This window comes from Falco biarmicus, chromosome 1 (assembly GCF_023638135.1).
Source record: "Falco biarmicus isolate bFalBia1 chromosome 1, bFalBia1.pri, whole genome shotgun sequence".
NCBI lineage: Eukaryota > Metazoa > Chordata > Aves > Falconiformes > Falconidae > Falco > Falco biarmicus.
The window spans coordinates 70594154-70621411 of record NC_079288.1 but is presented as its reverse complement, the minus strand read 5'-3'; the positions used below and the strand labels follow the sequence as shown (position 1 = coordinate 70621411).

The window sequence follows — 27258 nt, the reverse complement described above, 5'->3', positions numbered from 1 at the left end:
TATACTCATGTAATTTGAAGGAACCCTACTACAGGCAACAAAGTCACTTGGCAAATCTTAACCTGCACGCACACATCCCTGCCAAAGGGTTGGAAGCACGGTCCTCTTGTAACCTCACCCTATTGCTATCAGTTGTTTGCATCTGACCTATTTGACACATGGGAATGACTTTACAATTTGTATATAGTAAACTACAGGACATGGAATCTTCAGGTTTGTCTTCCATTTAGTTTTTAATTAAAAAAACACCTCCCATATTCCATCATATTTTTTCTGTATACTTCTGGATCCATCCTCCCATCACTTGGGAAGTGAAGGGGGGACATGTGGGAAGAAGAGGCTTACTATCCACAGATCCTCAGCAACAAGAGCTTCATTTCAGGTTGTTGTAATTACAATAAGCACTTCAATGTATATAAAAAGTCCTGGGGCAAGTTCATCCCTGACAGCCTCAGGAATGGGAACGCATGCAAATTAACCATGTACCTTTATTTCTTTTTTTGCCAAAACTGCCTTAAGCCAGCATAGCTCCAGGCAATGGTGACAGCAATGTGTTTCAACACAACCAGTTGCAATCCCCCAAAGCGGGGGGTTGTCCTGAGAGCAGGAGCTCCACCAGGCTGCTTCTGCTCAGGCGAGAGCCATGCCATGGCACAGGGCGAAGGGAGCAGGCAGAATGTCTTGAAACAGGGTGTGAGAGGGACAAAGGAAGCTGAAAAGTTACAAGAGATGTGAAGACTGAGGGAAAAGAGAAGGATAAGAAAACAGAGCCAAGGAAGACAGGAAAAAGAAAGAAAAGTACACAAAAGAGGAACTGGCAGATTTTTATTTCTGCCTCCTATTTTCTCTCAAAATTAAACATATTTTAGAAGTTTCTATTCATACCTACGTACAAGGAAACTGGTCCTTAAAGATAAAAGAAGCTGAAATGGAATAAATCTCGAATTAATCCTGTTATCATATGTTAGCGTCAGCTGCCTGAGCCTTGTGTCTTTTTTTTCTTTGTTACTTCACAGTGTTACAATAAAGGTTCCTCTGAATTACAAACTTGAACACAGGGTTTCAGAATCAGTGTCTACAAAAAGCAAATATGAATCCTCCTTTTTTACAACAAGTTATGTAGTTATTGCTTTGGAAGAATATATGCTCGTCAAATAAAGTCTGTATTAAAACATACCACTTTGTCCCACTGGTAACTTACTGAAAACAATTCAGAGGCACAAAGCACAGTTTCAGATGGGCTCTCTAATCAGAATTCATCCAGAAGGCACCACAATTACAGGCTTTTTATAACTGATGTTCTGTCAAGAACAGCACAAGTCATCACACTTAGCCCACTGGAGATTCAAGCAGTTCTGGAACACCAGTGCTTGTGGAAATGCCAAAGGAACGTACGCTGCTACAGAACATTCAGTGCAATGTGTGCTCGTGTACAAATCTTCATTCTATTTTTTTGAGAAAAATTAAGGACAAGTTTTTTCCACTAGAATTATAAAATCTTTTTCTTCAATAGACATGTAAATACATAACTAAAAGGCCTGGTTTTCAAAAGCGCTTAAATCAATGGAGGCCTACTGCTTTTTAAAGAAGAACCCTCTATTGGGAGGAGGGGTGGTTGACTCATTTATACTTGTGAGCTCTTAGGTTATTCTGAATCACTGACTTTGAAGGTTAAACAAAGAAACAGGAACAGGAAAAGCTAAGGATGTCATTTCTATTTCCGATGCTTCTTTTAGGGGGGAAAAATCTTGCCTAAAAATATGACACATAGATGCCATCATCATATGAAATGCTTTGAAATTCAGCAAATGCTATTATAGTATCGTTTCTAACTTTTTTTGATCATAAATGTTAAAAGAGAAGCCTTATCTGACTTTGCTTAGGCCAATTTCTCAAGAAGATAGAAGCCAAAGGTAAACTGACTAAAAAAAAAGAAAAAAAAAAAAAAGAGTCAAGAGTCAAGACAGTTAAGAATAAAGAGAGGAAGACAAATACATCCCATGGAAGTAGTAAAAGCAATAACTATTAAGATCATGTTTCACATAGTTCTCAAGCACTGGTTTCTTCTGATTCCCTTTTCTTTCTTGAACTGTCATGATGTCAATACTGATAAAACCTCCTAAAAATGAAAAGCAATAAATATACCAAACTTCAGATTTAGAGACCTTATCTATCCTTAGCTAGAAGGTTTACTGTCTGCTTTAGTTACACTTAGGATTTGACACACATTAATGACAACAATCTTCCCTCTGAAGATAATAATTTTATCATCTCCATTTTTCTGTTCCTGGGAAGCTGAGGCAGAAGAATTAAATGAAGTGTAAGTAATGTGAAGTACACGTGTCCACCACATCTGGCTTCGGCTGTCCAACGTTAAGTATCCACACAGGAAAATGTCAATGCCATTGACTCGCCAAAAAAATAGAAAAGGAGTTCAGGGCTTCGTTAGAATTGATATAAGTGCCTTTGTCCTTTCCATTATGCCAGCTTTCCTGCTGCTGGGATATCCTTCCTGATGGTCTCAAGTTCTGATGACTTGTTCCTCAGTAGAAGAGCCTGCTCAGCTGAAGTAGGCTGCTTGGCAGAGAAATTGCAGGGGTTGAAGCCTAAATCAATCACAGGCTGAATAATGGAGATGGTCAGAAAAGTCAGATGAAAAGGTTCCTCATCAGCATTTACCAATTTCTCAAAATTGGAAATTTCCACAGAGGCAATTAAATTTTGAATGAGTTCCTTTGAACTAACTGCCTGCCAGGCAGTTTTCAAAACTTCTCTTTCTTTCAAATGTCCCTTCTCAGCTGCCTGCATCCCTGAAGGGGTACAGAGCATTCCAGTGTCTGCAGCGTGGGGTAGGTAGACATGCAGGGCTGGGCACACCTGAGAGCTCTCCTGTTCCTGGAGAAGTCTGAGGCAGTATTTCTTGAAATAAATTTTCTATTTCACAAATTTGAGAATAATCTGTCTTGCTCGTTCCTTCTCACCTTGCTCCTCCTCTCACCAAGTAATCTACAATCCTTTCTTTGCAGAGAGTAGGGATAAAACATGCATGACTCGTTCTAGGTATGTTTAAAAGAAGAGAAGAAAGGAGTGTGATCACTGCAAAGTCTTCAGAGTGGACCACCAGCAAGGTTCCAGATGTTCATTTGCATGAAGCTGACTATGTTATCCATTAATGTGTCAAGGCTATCTTCACAAGAAAACAGACTAGGAGATTGGGTTAGAATTTTTAAAATTTTATTTGAATTTTCAGTCAATAAAACTATGAATCCAGGGTTTGGGCAGCTAAAATAAAAGCCAATCTGTCTGAGGTAACTCAGAAATCATCAAAAGTATTCTTGGTGGGACAGAGCTTTTAAAATATGCATACGTAGTTCTAATGCGTAGCATGAAACAATTTCTTACAAACATTATTTTAAATGTAGAGTAAATAGTACCCAGGAGAATACTGCAAGGCTGTAAATGGAGGGCTGCTATAGCATGCGAAAAAGTATACGAAAAAAAATACTGCTCTTTAATTATGTCAACAAAAAATAAAAAAGGAGGTCAAGTTTCAGTGCTGTGGGAGCCTTAACTGAGGATTTCTGAGTTCTTGTGGAAATGCTGTCAAAAGCTTGATGTTACTTTAATTATTTTGGTATAAAGAAGTTATTTAACTGGAATTGACATTGTTCTGACATTGTAATATGGTCTCTAAGGGCATGCTTGGCAATGTTGCCCAAAGGCTTTGAAATTGTCATTCATAATACAAGTCAGGGATCATACAGGTGAAACAGCCAGGTTCTTAATCCATCTAACACTGCTCTAACTCAACATGCTGCCCTTATCTGACAAGCTCCTTAGTGTGTCTGTTGACGGCTCAAGACACTCTCTGGCTGGCAGGGAATGAGAGTCAGAGGAGGTCATGCAATGTGGAGCCATACGAGCAGCAAAATCCATAGGAATGCAGGTATTTCAAAACAGTGTTCTGCCAGCTCTTCTTTATATTTGGTTACATGGCAGTTTTATCTATCCAACTACTCAGCATCTTCATTCATTATCCACTGTTAAATTACAAGTTTCAAAGACACATGTGCCAACATAAATACACTCCCAATTTGTAAACTACTGTGAGAAGAAACAAATTCACTTCCCTCCTTGACCCCAGCGCTTCACTTCCAATAGCCTCACTCTACCCTCGAACTGTTGGCAAGACAATTTCTTAATATAAGCCATAAGTAAACCTCTTTCAAACCTCCATCTTTAACGAAGCATATGTAGAGTAAGCTTACCAGTAAGACCTAGTAATACCTGTGTTACTGTTAACAGTTGCTCTCCTGATTTACATTGGTATAAATGAGATCTGAATCGGCCATTGTACTTGGTTTCTCATGGTGTTGACTGAAACAAGAATATATTCTGGAAAAAGACACAGGAACTGAAAGCCAGCAGGTTAACAGACCCCAAACGATTTCCCTCTGAAGACCTTGTATTTTTAACAGACATTACAGCATACAGACATGAAGCAAGCAGACAGCTTCATGTAAAGACCATCAGTGACCCTCCAAAGGCCTGCACAGAACTCATGAAGTTTGGCAACCTTGTAAAGTAATAATACCACACTCAAAATAAATACCATTATGTCATTTAGACTAACTGAATACCTGGTCCTGTGTATAAGCCCATTCTTGAATTAGAATTTCTATTTCAGAAAAGTAGTGTCTATTATTCTGAAATTTAATATAGCTGGTCCAAAATAGCAGGAAAATATAAAGCTGAGGGAGAATTTACTGTGATACAGAACTTCAGTTAAAAGTAGGTGTATCTTTAGAAGTGAGTGAGACTTTTTGACCATTAAAAAAAAAGACACATTCACCTGGAAAAACCTGTTTAGTTTAACTGTCAATATCCTTTTCTTCTGTAGCAAAAAATATGACTTGGGAAAACATTTTCAGATATGTTTTTAGCCAAGCTAACATCTTTTTTAGGTGTAGGCTACCCACAAAATACGCACAGAATGAAATTTAGGCATAGCTGTAACTCAAATAACATGATGTATCTCCACAGTCAGGTAATTACTTAGATTTGTCCAGTAAAAGACACTGGTGCAAACTGTAAGAGCACTGTTTCCAGCTAGTAAACAGAAAATTAAAAGTTCTCTCTGTGCTGAGTGATACAGTTATATGTTACTAAGAGAATTTTCCTATGCATAGAACAGATTTGGGATTTAACTCTCACTTAAAAAAAAAAATAGTAATCACATGCACAAACATTATCTTTACTACTTTTTCTTCTCCCTCTCTCTCTATCAAGAGGTCTTTAATTTGCAAACCTTATTGCTTCAGGTAACAAAATTAAACACATTTGCAAAGGGTCCTATGAATGAAAAGCCTTGGATACAAGTGGCATTTGAGGTGCAGTTTTAACTTCATTATAAGCTTCCTCTGCAAGTTTGAGAAAGTCACTCAAGGGTAGGGCTAAAGACTGATTTGGGTGCCCAATTATCTCTTTCAGTATATCGGACAAGCTCCACAAAGTTATTTGAGCTCCAAGTTTCCACTTAATTCAATAGAAGTTAATCTGAAAGTCTCTGTGGTCCAGACCATGACAACTAAATTTTGCACTTATATTCATCTGAATCCCCTTTAGTCCCAAATTCCTGTCTAACTTTGTCAGTACCTAAAACTCCCTGGCTGCTTTTATTTCCACCTTAAGGCAAAAATACCCTGACGCTGCCAAGCAGCTTAAAGAACTGGCTCTCAACCAAGTCCCAATGAGTTCCTCAAACTATAAATAATTACAAATTTACTGGGCCAGAAAGACTTTGAGAGAGAAAGCCAGAAAACAAGCAAGAGACTGATTTCACAGCCTAGCAGCACCCATGGGATGTAGCAGACATAAATTGAAGTCTCTGCTCAATATCTAATTATTTACATAAAGCAGAACAATTTCTTCCGAAGGCTGGGGAAGCATGCCCTACCTTAGAAAATTCACCTTTGTGGTCAAGACAGACCCTGACACACAGTAACTTGAGTTCATGTCTCTGCTTTAAATCAGAGCACGTACTTGACAAGAGACGTTCTCTCTCGCTCACACAGGTTTCCATCATCCTAAGCTATCATCCATTTGCATGGCTTTTTTCAAGAAAAGAGGAATGGCACAAGGGGCACACCACTGTGAACAGATGAAGTAGAGACCGGCAATGTTTTCCCACACAAACTTGGATGTTTCACCTGTGCTGGTAAGAAAAGGCATCAGTTGAATGCCTCTCCATCATTTTTTAATCAGTTAGTTTGACAGATCCGCACTCAGTTTATTGACTTCATGAACAGCTTTTGCAGATAGTTAAGACTATGCCCACACCATCTCTGAGGTGTGCCAACATGCCTAGCTTTCCCCGTGTTCCACAAAGGAGACCTGGCTGTTTGAAGCAATGAATTTCACTATACGTGGGAGCCAAGAAATGTAGGCACTGCCAAACCTAAGCCCTCAGTCTGTGTGGGGCTGACTGGGCAAAGACTGCGGATGGTTCTGCAGTCCAGCAGTACAAAACAAAGGTCTCCATCCACGTTCTGACACATATGTAGATATTTTATCCAAAGTAAAACGTCTCCAGTGGAAGAAACCACTCTCCCAGAATGATCAAAAGCCCTGTGTCTAGTTAACAGAGTTAGAAATCAGGAGACATGGATTCAGATCCCTTTCCTAAATCAGGTAGAGAATAAATGAGATGTTTAAGCCAGTCACCAACCAATCAACTGGTTTATGGTTTGAATCCTGACAGTACATAAACGTGTGACAGAGTTCAAAGCAACCAAGGAGTGCATAACTTATTTGGTTCTTTGCACAGGGAAAAGAAAAATATACTCTTGGTCATTAAAAAAAAAAAAAGATACACTTGGTCATTACTGTTGGACTTCATAGATTTTTGGCACCTCAAGCAATATTTTGACAATCTCAGAGGTATCAACTGCCAAGTGATTAAGACAGCAATTAACTATCTAGACATCTTTCTGATTTTTTTCCCCTATCTTTTAGACAGAGTATTCCTCAAATTTATAGCTTCATTGTAAAGACATTAATACAACATGGATGGTTTGGTTGTATAAATATTTGAGATAGCTGAGTAATCATAAACAATAGTCTTGACTATCACAAAATTAACTAAGGGAGAAACAAAATGTTGAAAATAGGAACAAGGAAGAGTGAATGAAATCATTAGAAAGGGCAATCTAAACACATGGGTAATAAGAAATCTGGTCCCATAAAGCCAGACTACCATGAAATCCACGAAATCATAATTTTTTCCCTTTTCATTACTTCTTCACACACCAAGAAAAAACAAAGAAATAAAATTAAAAAGCATTCAGTTCTAAAATAAACAACAAATGTGATTCATGTTTAGTTGGAGTTGCACAAAATGTTCAATAGAAACATGAAAGTGAGCACAGTTGAGTTTGGCTGGAAGAAATGTAATCTTACTGAGATGGGTTACTTAAAAGGTTGAAGTAAAATGAACTTTGCTAACACACAACACATTTGGCAGCAAACCAAAACTACTTGGCATTCAAATGAAAAATAAAACCTTATCCCTTTAGACACTACAGCTTCCATCAGGATGCAAAGCGATTGTATATAATAACCAGGCTGAGTAACAAATGGGACTGCTGTATTATTTAGATCAACTGGGTGAGCATGATAAAGCTAAAATGAACCAGACTGCCCCAACACTGTCCAAAGAATGAGACGGAGGAAGACAAAAGAGAATAAGAGCACTCAAACAAGTCTGGAAATGGAAGGCTTTGATGAAGTGGAGCAGTAATTATTTGGACCAACCTGAATCGGTGTCATCACACAAGCAGGGACAGCAAAGTTATTATTCCCATGCAACTGTATTTCTGTCTACTCTGCTTAGAGGCTTGTGCTATTAGAAAGCAAACTATAACATTTACAACAACTCCCAAAAATTACTTCACATTTTAGAAACATATTCAGAAGTGTTTTTTTCTTTTTTTTTCCCTCTCTCTCTCTTTTAATGTTTGAAATTTATGACCGCAGTACTTAGAGTCATGGAACACCCTGTCAAATTCTGGTGCATTATCCTTCTAGACTACTTTCAGGTTTAATCTCTGTGCTTTATTCCAAGTCACAGCATTTATAAGTCATCCCATTTGATACACCACCCTGCCAGCCCCTCCTGTACTCCAACACACATCTCCCAATAACAGCTGTACCATTTTTAAAAAGCAGCAGCTTCAATTTTTTATTTACAGTCATGAAGTGGCTGAGCCTGGGCTTCTTAACATATGCCTTTATTGCACAGTGGTTCCTAATTCACTTGATTTTAATTGCTAGCTTATTTGCTTGTTCATCTCCTCTTACACAGGCCCAGGTGCTTTTCTAACCAAGATCACTGAGCCTAGATCTCCAAGTTAGATTTCAGGACCCACTTTGGCTTATGCTGGTAGGGCCTTAACTTGACAGTAAAAGTACAAGTTATGAAAGGCAGCTCTCCTTCAGTGCCTTCCCAGATTCCAAACATTAAAAAAAAACCCCAATGCTCTTAATTCCCTGGAAAAACATCAGAAGTCAAAGTCCTTCCACATCAAGAACATGTGAAATGGCTGCAGAATTCACACTAGAATGACTAAGAAACTGTGACAGTACACACAGGATTTCACCCTTTAGTTACACACTACTTTTTCTAAGCTAAAACAGACACTGTCACTATGCTTATTAACCTTGTTAAGTATTAAATGAAGATTTGGGTAGCATGCCAGAACCCGTAGAAGTCAGTGAAAAAGGCTCCCTGTGGTGATGGACAGCTTCAGATTGGAGAATGCCTGTCTCCACTGTCAGCCATGGCGTTGTGGTTTAACCCCAGGCAGCAACTAAGCAGCACACAGCCACTCACTCACTCCCCCACGGCGGGATAGGGGAGAGAATCAGAAGAGGGTTTTGGTTTGGGGTTTTTTTGGGGGGGGTGGTTTGGGGGTTTTTTGAGATAAAGACAGTTTAATAGGTAAAGCAACAGCCGTGCACACAAGCAAAGCAAAACAAGGAATCCATTCACCACTTCCCATCAGCAGGCAGGTGTTCAGCCATCTCCAGGGAAGCAGGGCTCCATCACATGCAATGGTTACTTGGGAAGACAAATGTCACCACTCAGTGTCCCCCCCTTTGTTATTCCCCCAGCTTTATATGCTGAGTATGATGTTCTATGGTATGGAATATCCCTTTGGCTGGTTCGGGTCAGCTGTCCTGGCTCTGCTCCCTCCTGGCTTCTTGTGCACCTGCTCACTGGCAGAGTGTGGGAAATTTGAAAAGTCCTTGATTTAGAGTAAGAACTACTTAGCAACAACTAAAACATCACTGTGTTGTCAGTGTTATTCTGATACCAAACCCAAAACACAGCACTGTACCAACAACTAAGAAGAAAATTAACTCTGTCCCAGCTGAAACCAGAACACGTGGCAAAAATAATTGGCACCCTGGAGCTGACAGAATCTGGGATGAAGCTCTAGGAAAACCAGTCTTGCTTGTTCTGTGGTAAACATTCATTGTCACCAGAGGTCAGCACGTTCCCAAGGCCTGCTGCTATCAGAGCAAAGTATGAAATCCACATGTTCTGAAGTCCCAAAGGCTGATGGAGCTCCTCTAGACAACAGATTTAAGAAAACATTGAAAATTATGATCCTTTCAGACAGATTAATTTTACTGTCCATGTATAATGCCCAGTTACTATAGCCCTGGATCGTACAGTCATTAAAAATGGAGCTAAAGTTCTTTTATCTTTTGCTAGCCTTGTACTTTGCATTCAAGCATGACAGGAACCAATGGTAGAAAAAGGTAGTGCCTTTATTTAATAGAGCTGTGTATTAGTGGGCACTCTTAATGCATTTTTTGTAGCAGGAGCCTCAAATATATTTTTAATAGGTAATGCTGTATGAAATTCTGTAATAGCATTTCAGAAGATTGTGACACACTGTCAAAAAAAAAAAAAAAAAAACCTAGACAGCATTCTAATCCTTCTATCAACCAGCCAGCAGTTCTTATTTTAAGCTAGGTGAAATAACTCTGAAGTACAGGAAATTAATGTTTATCCAGACTAATATTCTCAAAAAAGCTAGCATGGACTTATAAAATCAGCTGTAGGTTGTGTGTATGCTAACCCCCTAAATACCCACGGTACATAAGAACAGGTAGGGACACTTTTTCTTTACACTTTTCTGATCCCCATGGTTGCTGAAATGCACAGAAAGGAGGAACAGAGGTATGGGGTTTGAGACACACCACAAATCACACTGGTTGCTAAACTGCCTTTCTTTTGTTCTTATCTTTTATTATTATTATTATTATTATTATTATTATTTGGCTGGACAACTCAATGGATGGTCATGGATATTAAGCTTCTTGCTAAACAAGAGTCCTGACAAACAATGAGTTCATGGCTTGACCCAACAGGCAATTATTTACATTAATACTTAAATCAAACAAATAGCCCCCAAATGAGCAAAAAATTACAACATAGGCAGTGATGGGGCAATCTTTTTTAAAATCTTATTTTAACATGTTACAGAGTTGTCAGTTACTCTTGTTATCTAGTTAATAATAAAAAAAAGGTCTTAGACTAAGGTTGTGTAATGTGCCTACAAGAAGTGTACTGCAAGCACTCAAAAGTCCCACTGCTGAAGCATTTGGTTGTCACCAAACTGCTTTACAGATAGCAACGTTTCCCAGAATCTCCTCTAAAACATTCTCCCAGGATACTCCAAGAGCTTGGATTAAGCAGCCTCAAATTTGTCTTTTATGGTTGCCTGTGACAAGAGAATTCCCTTCTGGCTGTCCATGGGACTTTCAGAACCCATCAGGCTTCTATATGTGGAAAGGTTATATATTTGGGACAAGAATCTGCTTTTAACATTACATTAACAGGTGGTGGGATTTTTTTTACCAGCAGAAAACACAAAATAGCAATTTTTTCTTTGAAATAATGCCTAATGTGAGTTTAATTATAATTCAGTTTCTTAAAGTGCATATGGCTTTGTGAAAATGCAGACAGCGTCTACCACAGAATACTATCTCAAAACGATTGGTTATTTTAAAAATAGCATATTATGCAGTAGCAAACAAGTTTATCTGTTCATTTTTTTATGGACAACTAAAGACAAAAAGCCCGGTAAAAAAACCCCAAATAATTCTCTGACAGCTATTAGCACCCAGCAGATGGAAAGGGATTATTAAGGATGTGACCATTCCCTTATCTCAAACAACAGGCATTTATATTTCTCCCTTCTCATCTTCATTTATTTAGTTATTTTTCCAGGAAGGAATGTCTTCTGTTCAGAGACTGCATGAGGCAATGCAGTAACCAAGCTCACATTTAAAGTTCTAGTAAAAAGAAGTTCACTATTTGGTACTCCATTAACACTACGGACACTGGTAAGGACAGTCCGTGAAATGCCATAGCATGCCCGCAGCGTGGCAGAGGGGGTTTGTCAACACAGCACTGAATCTAAGCTTCAGACTTCTGGTTTTCTCATTTATATACTCCACACTACAACAGCTCCTCAATCTCTTCTCATGCAGAGGGACTTCATTCCTCATTCAGTGAGCCTGTAAATTCTGAAAAACAGAAATTACTTCAAATAATGGGGGGGGGGGAAAGGCATCTACAGTAGCCTTTGGATTGTCAGTCAGAAGGAAATACCTATAACATAAGGCTGGTGTATTAAAGGCAGGAACTGTCCCTTCAACCCACCTCTACATTCTCAAAAGATAAACGCAGGCTCTCCTTTCCCCTCCATTCTCTTTCTGCTCTTCGGTGTGCTGAGAGGCTCAAACACTTGAGGGAATGGAAAAGGATGGCTCTAATACCTCCCAATCTCCTGGTATAAGTGGTCTGAAGAACCTATTATCTTAGGTCAACTGAGAATGGATACAAGAAAGGAAAAGCAAGGAATGTGTTGAAACACAATTACCTCTCTTGGATGAGAGAATCAGCACCAAGCAATAGAGACCAGAGAAGAGAACTCCTAACAACAGAGCAATCTTTCAGTCAGAAGACACATTGTTTTTCTGTTCAAGAAAAGCAAGAGGAAGCAAGAGGGTTCAAGAGAAGCAAGAGGGTTCAAGATGAAGCAAGTTTTTAAATTGAAACAGAAGAAGGCATTAAACACATATTGGTAAATCCAGAAAGCTACATTCACACAGAAGATCACATAGGCAAGCAGTCTATAAACATTTCAAGAAAAAAAAATAGGAGTTTCAGCTCATTTAGAAGTCATCTTTCCAGGTGGAATATAACTCCTCTATACACCTCTCCGCTCAGGTCAAATCTGTGTCAGAAATTATGTGACCTGTAAAACAGAGCACTGTACCGGGGCTTGGAGACATAGATCATACCTCCCAGTTACTTCATCCTCATGTACCTTTTGTATTTGCCCAGATATAACAGTCATCCCTTTTGCAAAAAAGTCTTGAGTTCTCTGATACATTTTCAGTGTCACTGCTGTGAGAAAAGCCATGATGTACATGTAACAGATGTGAAGTTCTACAGCGCACATCAGCGTTTAACTGATTCTTACTGAACTATGTGTCAGAACATAGTGAAGGTCAGTGGTCCATGGCACTGAACTTGGATTGCAATCAACTCTATTAGTCATAAAACTACAAGATTACAAGATACTTATCTTACATGTAAAAAATAGACTAAGAGATGGAACATGGGACAACCATGTTTTTCTCAAACAAACTGCAGATTAGGATGCATGATCTCTACTGGTTTCAACAAAAAAAAAAATGCATGTGCAGGACCAAATATATATGGATGGACATAAAAAATAAATGTAATCTGGTCAGATTCCATTAAATCCAGTATCTGACTGCAGCTACACAACTTTACTAAAATGTTTCATATCCTCTGATGTGCACAATAATTCCAGGTAAGAGGAAAATTGATTTACGCTGCTTTCACAGAGTTAACTGCTCTAATTTTTAAATAGCCCTCAACATATGGCAAGGAATTACAGAATGTAAATCAAGAGCCACGTGCTACAAAGTAATCACACAAATGATTCCCAAACAGCAACACCACTTCCAGAAGGTTAGCAGAATCATACCTGATGTACAGACAATTTCAGAAAACTAGTACTAACATATTCTGCAGTATAAAGCAAACTATTATTAGGGTAACAGTGGTAAACAAAACTTCCTTTAGCTTGTGGTTAATTTAATTCAAGGATTAACCTGAAAAAACAGACATTAAAATGTGTTTAAAGATTAATCTTGGCATATTGAAGTGCTTCAGTTTTTATCATTAAAATTTATTAGACTTTTGACAGTATTAATTCAAAATCTTCTGCTGATGCTTTAGTTTAGCAGGCTGGTGAATTGTACAGCAACACAAAACATTCTCTGATATATCCTCTAAAGCTGCTTTTTGATACAGATGACTCATTGTTGAAAAACATTACTGTCAGAAATTCAAATATATGCATATACCATAATGAAAAAACTGCTTATGTTATTCTACTTTAAAGTTTCCAAAGGGTATTTAAAAAAAAAAAAAAAAAAAAAAACAACCAAAAAACCCAACATTATTATTCAGCTGTCTTAATTTGCCAGTTGTTTAAAAGTGGACAATGTTTAATATCACCATTTTACCTCCCTCCTTCACTCTCCATCTCTTTTGTCCTGCCCTCCTGCCCTTTCCCCCTTCCTTGCTCACAGTGTTTTTTCACCTTGGCTTGTATTACCTTAATACTAGGTTGTTGAAAAACAGTGTTATGTTCTACTTTGTATCTGCTTCTTGGAGTCCTTAAAAGCTACTGTTAGATACCAATAGTAGCAACTAATAAGAGCTACTAATACCACCAAGTAATACAGACCAAAAGACTGTAAAAAAACAAAGCAGGTGCAAATTTAATGTACAGGCAATTACAATGTCCTTCTGCATGATCCTTGTTGATGAAATAACTCTCTCTCTACACACTACTAGTTCTAAAAATTGGATGCGCTAGCTTGTGTATTGAAAAGGTTATTGTCAAAAATGGTCACAAAATGGTGGCACTGCAAGAAAACAGGAGCAGGAATATGCAGTCAGGAATACTGCTAGAAGCAACAGATCCATCTCAGACCACTCAACACCACCAACAAAATTGTACTGGCACAAAAAGAAGGTCATACAATCTATGGGTAGAGAAGGATCTTTGCTTTCTATGTACCCAGGACTCTGCCTCTGCATAATTTCAACCTCCCCATTCCAGCTGCTTAAAATACGAAATCTTTCAGGCAGCTGGATGTAAGCAACTGTACCTGGGAGGAGGGTAAGGCAAGTCTGGGTTTCATAGCACACAAAAAAAATCTGCAAAATTAGACAGCTGCACCTACATGGCATGTCTGTCTTGGATTTGGGGAAAGCTATATTTAGGAGTGAAATAAATTCATGGAATTTTGGTTAAAGAAGAGAGTTTGGCATTTTCTAGAAGAATGTACGAAATAGATAGGTATTTATAAAGAGAAAATCAACTCTGAAAAGAGAAGAAAAAGACAACCTCCATAAGGACACTCCAGAAGGGCAGGGTTTAGAGGTTCCTAGGCGCTTCCTGAGGAGGTGCTGAGCTCTAAAATACATAGCATTGTACAGCTTTTCAGTTCCCTGTATGCTGTCCATCTAATGATAACAAAGTAAACTGGAAAAGATTCAATGAAATACAATGCCTCTCCTTTAAAATACTGTCTTTTCCCATATTTAACCCTTTTCAGAATTTCAGGTTATGGTGACAGTGGCAGAAATGTGGCTAGAGTCACTATTAGTCAAGTACCAGCTTCTGCTGAATGTTAGAAAATGCAAGACAAAGACCATAGAAAAGGATCTGTCCTCTGCATTTTTCCAAACTTTGTCCACTTACCCCAAATCTTCCATTCATCAGTGGATTGTTTATGTATAATAAGCTCAAGAGTTGTACAACACTGAATTCTGCTGTCCATAGGTAGACTAAACTTTTCATCTACACAGGTATTTTTATTCAGCTGTATCTTCCAGAACTGACATTCTAAATATTTTTTTTTTCCCAGTTGCCAATTAAGATGGAAAACTTCAGCCATTATTTCAAGATCTTGCTGGTTGTAAGTCACAGAATCTTAGAATAATTCATTTCAAAAAGCAGCTTTGGAAGGTCCAAAGCAGAGCCAGCTCTGAAGACAGATCAGGTTGCAGACATCATACTCTGTCTAATTTTGATTGTCCCCACAAATACGGAGACTCCACCACCTCTCTGAGCCACCGTTACCTCTGCGACTGTGCTGAAAACCACCAGCATTGGCATAGTACTTATGAGCTTGCCTAATACAACTAAGGGGAGGGGGGAAGTAATATTTCTTCTTTTCTTTTTTCTTTTTGGGTTTTTTTGTGGGGTTTTTTTTTGTAGTTTTAGATGATGTCTCACAAATATAGTATTGCTGCATTGTTTTCACCACAGCCTTGAATAGAGTGGAAGCCTGTTGGGCTGTGCAGAATATAAATACATAGTAAGAGGTGTGTCTCATGGCAGCTTTTATTTATGGGGTGCTAAAATACAGGAAACATTTAGATAAATATTTGCCATTAGAGGCTGCAAGAAGTAAGGTCAAAAGAACCTTTTCTACACAAAGAAGCAGGAGTTCTGCATGTTCATTTAATTCCAAGTTTTTAGCTCCGTTCAAAATAAAATCTCAAAACTTGCCAGTGAATTGTCTTGAAGGAAACTTACACATGACTATTTATACATGACTATATATAATTTTTTTTTTATTGGTCACACAAGCATAAATCAACATCACTAAAACAGTGATGCCTACTCATATCACAGCATGATGCAACTACCATTTTTCCTTAAACCAAACATACTCCTAAGGTCCATTTTTCCAGCTGTGTGAAGAATAGTGTATTCCAAATATTGTCTGTCCTACATATCTAAAACCAAAAAATTCCAAGAGAATCAATGCTTTTATTAACTGCTGCTTTAATAGTTCTTCACCAGAACTTTCTTCATACTTGTAGGTAATTATACAATTGAGTAAGAGATCTCTATAACTTCCTTGTTAATTTAGCTAGCACTCTTTTTTTGGTATACCTTACTAAAGAAAAGATTTGAAATATAACTTGTTGTGTGTCTCCTATACAAAGAATCTAGGAAACTGAGTACTCCATGGCTACATTGTAGCAGGAAACGTTAAAGGATTTCCCTGATACTGTACGCCTTTTAGTGTAATCCAGAATACTAGTAATTTTGTATTACAAAATGTATCTTTGTTGCTACAGAATGACTAAAATTTTTTTCATTGTAAGCAACATATACATTGATTTCTCTATTTTAAATTCACCTTTTGCTTAGTTAAAATCCGCTACTAAAAACCCCTGAAATCCACTTAAGATCCCCAAATATATCCTGGATGAATGTCTAATGCATTTAGATTTTTCTGAAAATGTTTCAGGGTTAGATTATTTACATAATAATTATATTTCCAATCCAGGTGGCATTACACAAATTATATCATATCACAAGGGTAATAAAAATTTTTGAACTATAATATTGCAGTCCTTTGGTACTTGGCTATTAGAACTAGTCAGCCTGAGTGAGAAGCAGCTCTATTTTTCAGATAGCAAACTCACTCACTGCAAGATTTATGTAACATGTTAAGAGGCCTTAGTGGGAAGCAGTCAACAGCAGAATATCTTGGATATCGGCAAGGCCACTGCTTTCCAACCACCTTCTAAATAATCAAGAATAAATGTACCACTGAAAAAAGGCAATGTTTGTCTTAGACCATCAAATCTGGCTGAAAAATTAAACTGTCCCATCAGTGTGATTTACAATGAGCTTCGACAAGCTCCACAGAAATCTACAGTATCTGCTTTCATGTCTTCCTTGCAGCTGACATAAGCAAAGTAAGCAAAGCCTTAATTCAGCCTTGGTGTCATCAGCCGCATCTCTAGCATTAAAAGCAATGCTTTACTGGGGGGGGGGGGGGGGGGGGGAAAGGGTAAAGAATAAAAATACTGAATAAACATGTTCAGTGAACTGAGAGATCCTCCCAGATAAGCTCCTTTATAGGCATATAAACTTTACTGTAAAGTACCTAGATTATTGGTAAGCGTTGTGAAGCGTAGCATTTTGCCACATCGCAGTGCAACATTTTCCCCAATTGCAATACTCTTCACAGTTGTAACATCAATTTTGATGTCTTCACTGTTGATTTACCCACAGACTTTCAATAAATAAATGAGCTTTATTTAGCTCCTCAGTCCCTACCCTATTCTACTTTTTTGCTGATTTGTTTTTCAGTGTCACAAAAGTTTCTGAGGGGTTTTTATCCTTCCGCTTTCCTAATGATTCATTCTCTAGAATGCTTATAGATACTGAGTTAGTTCTGTTCTTGGATTTTAGCACTATCTGCATGCCCTGAATAACTAATTAAATGATATTTTCATACCTTCCTTTCTATTGCTTTTCCATTTTTCACAAGGAATGCTTTTTGCCGATATATGTTATCCACAACTTTAACACAAATTAATCTGAGTTTCTCGCTGACTCCTCTGAAAACACTATTACAGCCAGATTCTATGTGACCCTTCCAGGAATGCCCAAGAAAAAAGCATACAGTAGTTTACACCTTTGTATCCCAGCATAACTACATAGATAGTGGGCTTTCAGAAAATGCAAGTGCTGCTCTGAATTGCTTCTGCACTAGCACTGGCAGAGAGACATTACAGTTTCCTGAAGATTAAACTGGAGCAAAGAAGAGCTAAAGAAGCAACCAGAACTGAGCAGGGGAACTGCACTTTTTCCTTTAAAAACAGCAGTGAAATCTTTCCTGTAGTGTTCTGCAGCAAAAAATAGTCGAAGTGCCTTCTTTTAGGATAATCTGAATGTGTATTAAGCACAATGAGGCTGACAAACACCACTAAATTTTGAATGCCCAGCTAGGGGACTGCTACAGCTACAAACTCTTCTAAAGCTGATTAAAAACTCTGAATCACAGCGATATATAAATATACTGCCCTAAGTTTAACATCCTCCAGATTACCAGCATATGATCATGGCCTTGTTTCCTGGCAACTGAAGACATACAACTGATAAACACACAGACACAAATATATATATAGCTCTTCTGATCTGGGGGAAGAAAAAGAAGTTTTCTGTGAAAAAATGTTTTTTCCCTTTTAGCTCATATTGATGAGCACATCATACAATTTTTAATTCACAGAGTCTAATACTCTCCACTACTACACTGATCCTATGCAACAATATATACACTGCTGCAAAGATGAATGATCATACCCACAAGTATTCATTGCTCACCATCTCTGATAGTAACAATCAGCCATAATCCTTCTCAGTTCTCTTCAGTTTTCCTGCTAAATTTATGTACAAAATGTTGGGGGGAAAAAAGGGTTTGGTACATCTGTAAGCAAAATGCAACGGGGATTCTTGTTTAAAGCAATATGAACATCTGAAAGTCACCTTGCAGCAGAGACAGATCCTTCAAAATGGAACCACAGCAGCACTTACTTTTCACCTACACGATGTCTGATTTACCTCGGTTTCTTTAATAACCAACATTCACCATTTTGGTTACAATGAGAATGCCCCTCCTGAAGCTGGTGAGACTGACCACAGTTTGTGGAAAGATCCTCAAATTGTGCAAATTTGCATAGCTCTTTTCAATGTCAATATGGCAGTTGAAAATCTGGCCTTCAGGCTATGAAGTCCACTCCTCTGTCCTTCAATTTCTCTTTGTTGTTTATATTTTATATAGCCTTGTACTCAATTATATTTTATAGATTTGCAGGAGAACAGATAGAAGTTCTATAGCTGCTGGAAATGACCAATTTCAAATATGAGAAAGCAGAGCAGGCTGAATAGCTTATGGAGACGGTAAGATAACTGAAGTATCCAACATGATATCAAAATCCTACCACCATCTCCATTCCTTCTCCCTTCCTTCCTCTTTTTCATCTTTAAAAAATGCTAGCATTTTAGCAAATATGTATGTTTTTACGGATACACCTAATCCACAAGAATATCAACATATTAAAAGAGGGGATTGCCTTAATCTTTGTCCCTTTTTCCTTTAACCATGTCTGTCCATGGGGCAGAGGAAAGCAGACAGAGCAGACAGATAATCACTTCCAGATTCGAATGCAGATGTATCTCTGCTTCAACCTTCTGTTGTCTCATTATTTCAAGATCTAAATTCTCTTTTGGTCCCTTGTTTAGTTTAATGTCCATTGTTTTGTGGATTTCTTTTTCTATGTGCTAATAAAAATCAAAGGATTTATGGAAAAGTGCTACCCTAAAGTATCTTGCAAACATTACAGCAAATAAATAGAAGAAAACACCTTTATGATTTTGAAGAAAATCATAAACAAATCAAACTCCTCATGACTTGCCATTTGCATGGCTGTATTTCATACAAATTAGTGCTAATGACATGCAGAATTTGTTTTGAAAGGGAACTTGTAACTTATTTTTGTGTCTAGACAGAAATGGCATGGAGTGTTTGGGTAAAATAGTTCATGTCAGAACTGAAAGTGCAGTCAAGAGTGTTCCAGCTGCAGTCCTGTGCTTAGCATAAAATGAGTACAGAGAAAAATTTCTCTCCCCTTGAATACCCTCATGCCTATCCATATCAACACGGTAGCTCTGGGTATTATCTAAGTCATATGAGATGTCTCTGGCTGCAGGGGACAGTGCAGTGTCTTCTTTTCCGTGCCCACACCCATTTTGCAGGCTATTTCATCACTATAGTGTTCATACATCATTCAAGGATCCCAGCTGCTAGGGCAGCCAATAGCCAACAGCCAAAACCTGTTTATACAACAGAGCTGCCTCACCAGTGATAGCTAAAGCTGCCTTAACAGTCTACAGAAAATAGTATTCGGTTTTGAAGTGTATAGATGTATCAGTGAAGGATCAAATTACATACTGTAAGTACTAACACCAAGCCTCTTAGCAAAATCAATTCTAAATATATCCCTAAATTCAAGAATTAATTCCCAAACAGCTAATTACTTAGTTGAATTTATTTACGGTCTTTGAAGAAGCCCATATCTTTCCATTTTGTTGGTCAATAACTAGCTAAAATGCCAGTGTTAAGCTACCACTTTTCATTATTACGAACATTTTTGAGATTAATAATTCTTTATAATGAGCTGAATTTTTGCTGCAAGACATCTCTGAAAAAGTCTTTCACAACAGGTGAAAGTGGGCTGGTGAACAACTCTTGCTTTCAGGAGACTTTAAAAGAATCCATCTCAAACCCTGGACTGTTTCTGCTGTAGCGCATTAGGCCAGACTGGGATCTCAGTCACAGTAGTGCAGCAGGATAACACAAGCTGCTATGCCAAAGTAAATGCTCTACTGCTTTCAACTGAATTATTTCAGATTCATATAAATGCAAGTGGAAGAGAACTAGTATATTAAATTAATGACATCTGGCACGGTTAAAATGCAGTAATCATGCAAAAACACTTTTAGAAACTATGAGGTCTCACTAGGTGCATAGTGTTTTTAAAAATATTAATTATTTCCACTTTTCATTTCAGAGTACAGGTTAAGAGAGAAACAGGAATAAAGTGCTACAAAATCCTGAAATATGAAACTCCATAATTACTAAACACTATGTACGAAAGCATTGTTCAGTGTATTTCATATCATGGATTATCACAACTGGCTTTTACAAATGTTCTTTTAAACTATAAGAATCGGTCCATCCACAACTAAAGTATTCTTGCAGATTAAGATTAAAGTATCATGAATCATCACGCTTTAATATGCATGACACAGTTTCATTTCACACACGTTCTGCATGGGTTGATTGCCATGTATGCCAATATCAAACAGATGTTAATCCTTTAATTTTTATGTTCCCAAAGTATATTTTAATTACCTAAGAGCAGGGGGGGGGGGGGGGGGGGAAGGAGGTATTTTGAAGTATATTTATGGAAAATCTAAAATAAAAATCTGCTTGAAAAATAATTTTTAAAATTCATGTTTTTAACAATATCAATTTTAGCATTAAAAAAATGCATGATATGCAAAGGAACTGCAGACTGTTCTCATTAAATGACACATTCTTTTTTGTAAAAAATAAAAGATTTTTTTCATTATTTTTCTAATTAAAAAACATAATTTTAAAAGCCCTGCCAATTAAATATGAGCTTTGTGATATGAAATGTTTCTGCAAGTCACCTGTTAGGCATTACATGTTTATACTATGTCTAAGTTCTTACATTTGGGTATGTTGCAAAGAAATCAAATCTCCATGTAAAACATCACTATATGAATTCTTACATCAGCAGTGCTGTATGTCTCATTTTATGGATTATCTAAATTTAAAAGTCCTTAAATATAAAATATTTCACAAGTCTCCACAGTACAGAGGCCAGAAATGGAAACTAAAAGATATCCTATGTTAAGATTAATGCGTAACAAGAAAGCTGTTTCCAGCCAGTGCCAGCTCCCACTTTATGCTGTGTCAGATGCAAGCCAAGATTCTCCAGAACCAGAACAGCACCAGAGCCACAGGTCAGGGTGGAAAAGTGTTGGCTAAAACCTGTGAGCTTTAACTAATTCCTAATTTGATCAGAGCTGTTAGGTCCCATGGAAGTTAGAGCGGGTCTCTAGCTTTGAGCCTGACGTTACTGAAATCAACAGGAACAGGAATGGCTCCCAGGGATTTGGCAGTGGAATAGTTTCAGCAAGCTGCAAGAGTCTCCAGGTTGAAAATTACCACTACCAAAACTGTTATGAATAATAATAATAGTAACAGTTTTATATTAGGTAGATAAATATTTACATTAGGTAGTATAAATAGCAGATAAACAATAATAGTAAAGAAATATTATAAAAACCAGGATATTCTACCCCTCCCCATACCACAGAGATCTTTTTGCACAGTAATACTTCCAATACCAAACAAATTGTTTAAATTTCTTGCTTACATACTCACATGAGCTGGCATAGCTTTAAAATGAAAATGTGGACATGAAAATGTGAACTGACATTTTGAAAAATAACTGGCAGTCATGGCACAAGAGTGCAGTGACCCCTGTCCTCCAATATTCCTTTTATTCTTTTACTTTTTTTCAAATGCCCAAATACATGCAAGGTACCAGAAACGAAATGCTAATTACCAGTGAAACCCTAATTCCAAGGAAATAAAGAATAAAACATTTCTATTGAATTTACTGGGACAAGGAATGAATCTAATATGTGTACTTTACACACACCACACAAAACACTTGTGCAGATTTCTGAAAATATACATTCATCGCATTGCAGGGAATCAACTCTGCATTCCTTCTTCAACCAAAATTCCCTGACTGGAATAACAGCTTTAGATGTTATTTTTGTTCTCATTCTGGTTTACTATGTTAAATCACCAGATATTTTTTTCCTTTTACTTAAGATAAATGTGTGAAAGTGCCTCCTTTCCATTCATAGATGTTATCTTCCTCAAACTTCAAATGATTCAGCTGGGTGAATATAGAGTTATAAATAATTTATCAAGATACATACCAATAGCTGGGGGGGGGGGGGGGGGGGGGGGGGAGAACCCTGAAGGAAGAATATCACTGCATAAAATCTGAACATTAAAACTGTTTTTAAAAATCAATCTTTAATAGGTTTTATTACCTCCTAATCCAGGTCTGAGACGATTATCATAACCATCCAGAAGTCTGTCTAGAATTCTTGTAAAGATGGTGATGTTATTCTTAGCTTCATCTTCCAGGGAGTCAGCCAGCACTGATCTAAATGGACATTTTACATTTTAGAAAGTGCTAGATGTGTTTTAATGTACACTCAGCATGCAGTTTTTGCAGGCTGGCCTCCAATATTTAACTTGCTGCCCTCTAACAGGAAGGGTGTAGTTAAGAGTATATGAATACACAATGTGTATGTATATATATATATATATATATATTAAACAAGTTCAGAAAAATAAGAGTCGACAACATACTATTTAAAATTTCCAGGAAGTCGTTTTCCATTAGCCTCTACTTCTAGTCAACATTGCATCACCGTGAATGCTACTTCAAGCTTCACTAACACATTTGGCTGTGCAGGTGCAAAAGCCTAAAAGACCTTCCCGAGCCTCGGTGGCATGTCACCCCGGACTGGTAACACCGGGGTTCCCACACACAAACCTGCCTCCTTCCAGCTCTATCCTAGCTGTCCTCACCTAGAGTATACTCCACCTCTGGATAAATCCTGTGGATATGCTTCCACCCAATGGTCATGTAATGTACATGACCAGAAGAACTAACATGAGGGAAAACTCCAGCGATCATGCTCAGGGAGTCCTCTGATGTCAGTATTTTGTGGGTGGGAACAACGATGCTGACTAGCAAGCTGCAGGATAGCAGTGGATAGCCTTCATGGCTCTAAAATGCTATTTTTTTAACAAAACAACAACAAGAAAAAAATCATAAATGGAGCGTCAAGAAGAATGTATTGATCATCGATTGTTTCAAACTTCCCCAATGAAGAGAGAGATGTTACAGCCTTTGTGGGTCATATCTCTGTGGAAAACACCAGGGTCTGGAACATGAATCAGCTGTGGTGCTGAACAGCCCTCCCAGACCTGGACACGGAGCCCAAAGGTTTTGTGTACCAGGGGAACGCTCCCATGCAGCAAGCCTCACACATGCAGTTGTGACTGTGAAAAATGTTAAGCACCATGCATGTAAAATGTATGAGCTCACCAGTCTTACCTACTTAACACTGGAATACTTGAGCATCGAGGAAGTAAAGCATCATATGCTGCACACATTATCTTTTATACCTTTTTCAGCCGTCTACATTTTTAACTTGAAATAAACATTTGAGTGTTTATCATCTCTAACGGAACTACTACTCAAGGCAATCTGAATACCAAAAAAACCCGAGCATATTTTCTCCAAACCAAATTTGTCTCCAAAAGTAGATTTGGGTGACATTTTCTCTAAAGCAAGCAATAAAATGATTAAAGACAGGGCTTATTCTTGGTTCCCCATTCAATATCATGGAGGAAGTATTTAAATGTAAATCATTGCAGTTGGTGCTTTCCATCACACAAACCATAGAATCGACCACAATCAGATAACTTCTAAAGAACATACCAAAATGTTATGCGTGATTTTACTGATGTGTGAGTTTTTTCTTAATTTTAATTACTGGATGTTTCATTTTTTATTTTTAAAAATGTATTTCTGTACTGTAAGTCTCTGCCATTTTTTGAGCTTCTTTTTGAGATACAACAGTTTTTTTTGAACTTAAGATATCACTAAAAAATTAGACCATGCAATTTTATCAAATTAGGGTCAAATCCTGAAAATTTTACTCAGGCAGAAACTCCTTAATTACACATGTAGTCTCTTTGACGTCAGTGAGATTACTTGCTTGAGTAGGGTTTGCAGGATCTGGCCCACTGTGACTCAACTAATACTGCACCATATTTAGCCATAAAGTGAAATAGGAAATGTAGTTTCAGGAAATATTTTGTTCATTAGGAAATAGACCAAAATAAATGCAGACTTTTTAAATCATAGGAAACTTGCATTATTTAGCTTACGACCCTTACCATTTTAGGATAAGACCTACTGCAGCCAGAGCCAAAGCAAGTAAACTGAAGTTACAAACTACAATTAGTTGCACATTTAGGGGCTGTGAGCAACACAAAACTATTTCGTGATTAAAATTACTTTCTTTTGAACCCTGACTTTAGAAATGGAGAACTTTAAACAACATAAGAAAAGTTGATTAATAAATTAGGCTATTGTTTTATTATATGTGATTGTGAAGTTGTATGCTATCTCCACCTAGAGGTTTAAAGCTTAAGTATCGTTTTGAATTCTGTTATGTTGATCAAAAAAAGACCCCCCCAAAAAGAAAGAAAAAAAAAGGCATGCCCATATTAAAAAAAAACATGCGAGCATTATTTTAGAGACTGTGATTTGCTGTTTGACTTCACGATAATCTAATTCTCCATCTTAACTGTTCTGTATGTCACAGAATCATAGCGATACAGTAAGTCCAATGAATCTTTAAGATCCAGCAAGGCATTTAAGGGAATTATATTTTAATGGTGAAATAAAGCATCAATGCACAAACTGTTGAAGGACAAGAGATTAGGCTTATACGGCCCCTAGCCTTCCCTTGTACCGCATCTGCTCTGGAAACTATGTAATCCTGCACTCAAACAGCTGAGAAAGACTGGTTTTATGACATTACTACACGCTACACTTTTATAACCCCTCACACAGGCTCACCCTCAGCAGACCGCGACATCCACGTTTGCAGGGAACGACAAAACTAACCATCCCCTCACCTTGTTGGGAGCCACACCAATACAACGAGAAGGACCAACTGCATCTCGGAGAGCGCCAGCTTCCTCTTCATCGCCGCTCTTCGCAAGACCTAACCGCGCAAGAAAAACACAAGCCGCTCTCAGCCACGGCCGGTCTCCAGCGAGCAGTGCCTTCAACTTCACCCGAGGGGAAAGATGCCGCTCCGGTGGGGGAAGGAAACCGCCGGCTTCCCGCAGCACTTTTCGCTACTAGCAACTTATTGTATCTCCATCTTTCCCAACGATCCTGCTCTGTGCAAAGAGGCAACGTATGATCAAACGTGGCATGTGAGCAGACGCATCAGACGCTTCCCTTTTCCGTAAGCTGAAAGCCCCGAGACGAAAAGGAACAAAAAAAAGCCGTACGTGTAAAGAGGCCGGGGTTTAACCATCCCTCGCCTCGCTACGGCACGCCGCAGCCGGGGGGGCGGGCGGGAGTCATGCCATTCGCGGGGGCTCGGTGCGGGACCGCGGGCGAGCCGCCCCCCCGCCGCCGCCGAGCGCCCGGCACGTTTGACAGCCGCTCGGCACAACACCGCCGGCGGCCGCCGCGGCAGGGGGTACGGGAGGGGGATGGGGGGGGGGGGGGCGGGAACCCCCGCAGGGCGACAAGTTGCGGACCGCAGCAGCGCCCTGCCACGGGCAGGCGCTGCCCCCGCCCGCGAGGGGCCGACGCCGCCGGCCCCGCGCTGCCCGCGGCGGGCGGGGACCCCCGGGGACCCTACCTGGGAGCGGCGGGCGGCCGGGGCGGGGAGGGGCGGGCGGGGGGAGGGAGGGCGCCGGCGGCGAGCGGGGCAGGAGGCGGCGGGGAGCGCGGGGCGGCGGCGGGCGCGGGCAGGACGGAGCGGCTCCCGAGCGGCGGGCGCGCGCGCGCGCGGGTGTGCCTGGGCGCGCGGGAGGCGGCGGGCAGCGCGCGTGCCGGTGCCGGGGCGCGGAGGCGGCGGCGGCGGCGGCGGGGGGGGGGGGGGCGGCTCCGCGGGCTCGGGGCGGCGGGGCGGGGCGGGGCCGGCGCTGCCCGCGGTGCGGTGCGGTGCGGTGCGGTGCGGTGCGGTGCAGCGGGCGGGCAGGGCAGGGCGCCTCGCCTCGCCCCGCTGAACGGCGGCTGCCGCCAGAGCGGCTTGCGCGCCCTCGCAGCCTGCGCGGAGCGGGCGGGCGCGGACGCTTCGCCGGCGCGACAACCATTAACGGGGCGAACAGCAGCCCCCGGCACGATCACCCACGTTGGCCGCGGCCCCTCCGCAGCTTTCGAACCAGCTCTTGTCAAGTCCGTGCTTGAGGACATCGTCTCGCCGGCCGCCCCCAGCCCCGCCCCGCCCTGCCCTGCCCCGCCCCGCCGAGGGGATGAACCACCGCCGGTGCCCGGCTCCCACCCGCGCTCCCGGGCTGCCTCATTAATATTCCTTTCCCACTTGCCCATTGCCACAGCCTAATTGAAATGCAGGGAGAAGAAAAGTCTGCCATTTAAAGTGAGCTCAGGATGCAGGCAGCCAAGGAAACAAACCTTGCTTTTTCGCTCCACTTGCATTACTTTCTGTTGTATCTTCCACGTTGCCCTTCTTTCTCAGACGCAGTCCTTCCCTGGGAGAAACTGGACTGCTGCTGGGATTCATTCCCATTGATTTTAGGTTTTCCAGCGCAAGTAGATCAGGACAGGCTTGATAATTAAAGATAAGGGTTTATATTTAGTGTACCCTCATTTATTGTTAACTCAGAAATAATTAAATAACACCGGCAATAACGTTGCAGTCTTCTATCATTTTTTTTCCCTAAACCAATCTCCATTAATCTCCTTTCCTTTTGATCTGTTAATTGCCAAACCCACAGCTCTCATTATCCTCTTAACACCACTGGCCCACCTGTTCAATGCGTGTTGACTGAAGTTGTGTTGCTGAAGTTTGCTTCTGAATC

The 27258-nt window shown here is 39.7% G+C and overlaps 1 protein-coding gene across 2 annotated transcripts in view; it reads right to left on the bottom strand.

Moving 5' to 3' along the window:
* Nucleotides 1-26306, bottom strand: part of GABRA2 (gamma-aminobutyric acid type A receptor subunit alpha2) — a 64849-nt gene extending 38543 nt beyond the window's left edge. Inside the window, exons 1-3 of one of the 2 annotated variants that reach the window (XM_056350425.1) lie at nucleotides 26076-26306; nucleotides 25333-25421; nucleotides 22659-22774 (exon numbers count right to left, since the gene is read on the bottom strand). In XM_056350425.1, the coding sequence (XP_056206400.1) occupies nucleotides 22659-22774; nucleotides 25333-25403 (187 nt within the window). In that variant the 5' untranslated portion in view covers nucleotides 25404-25421; nucleotides 26076-26306. The other variant, XM_056350435.1, reaches the window with a different exon arrangement.
* Between the last annotated feature and the right edge of the window lie 952 nt (nucleotides 26307-27258).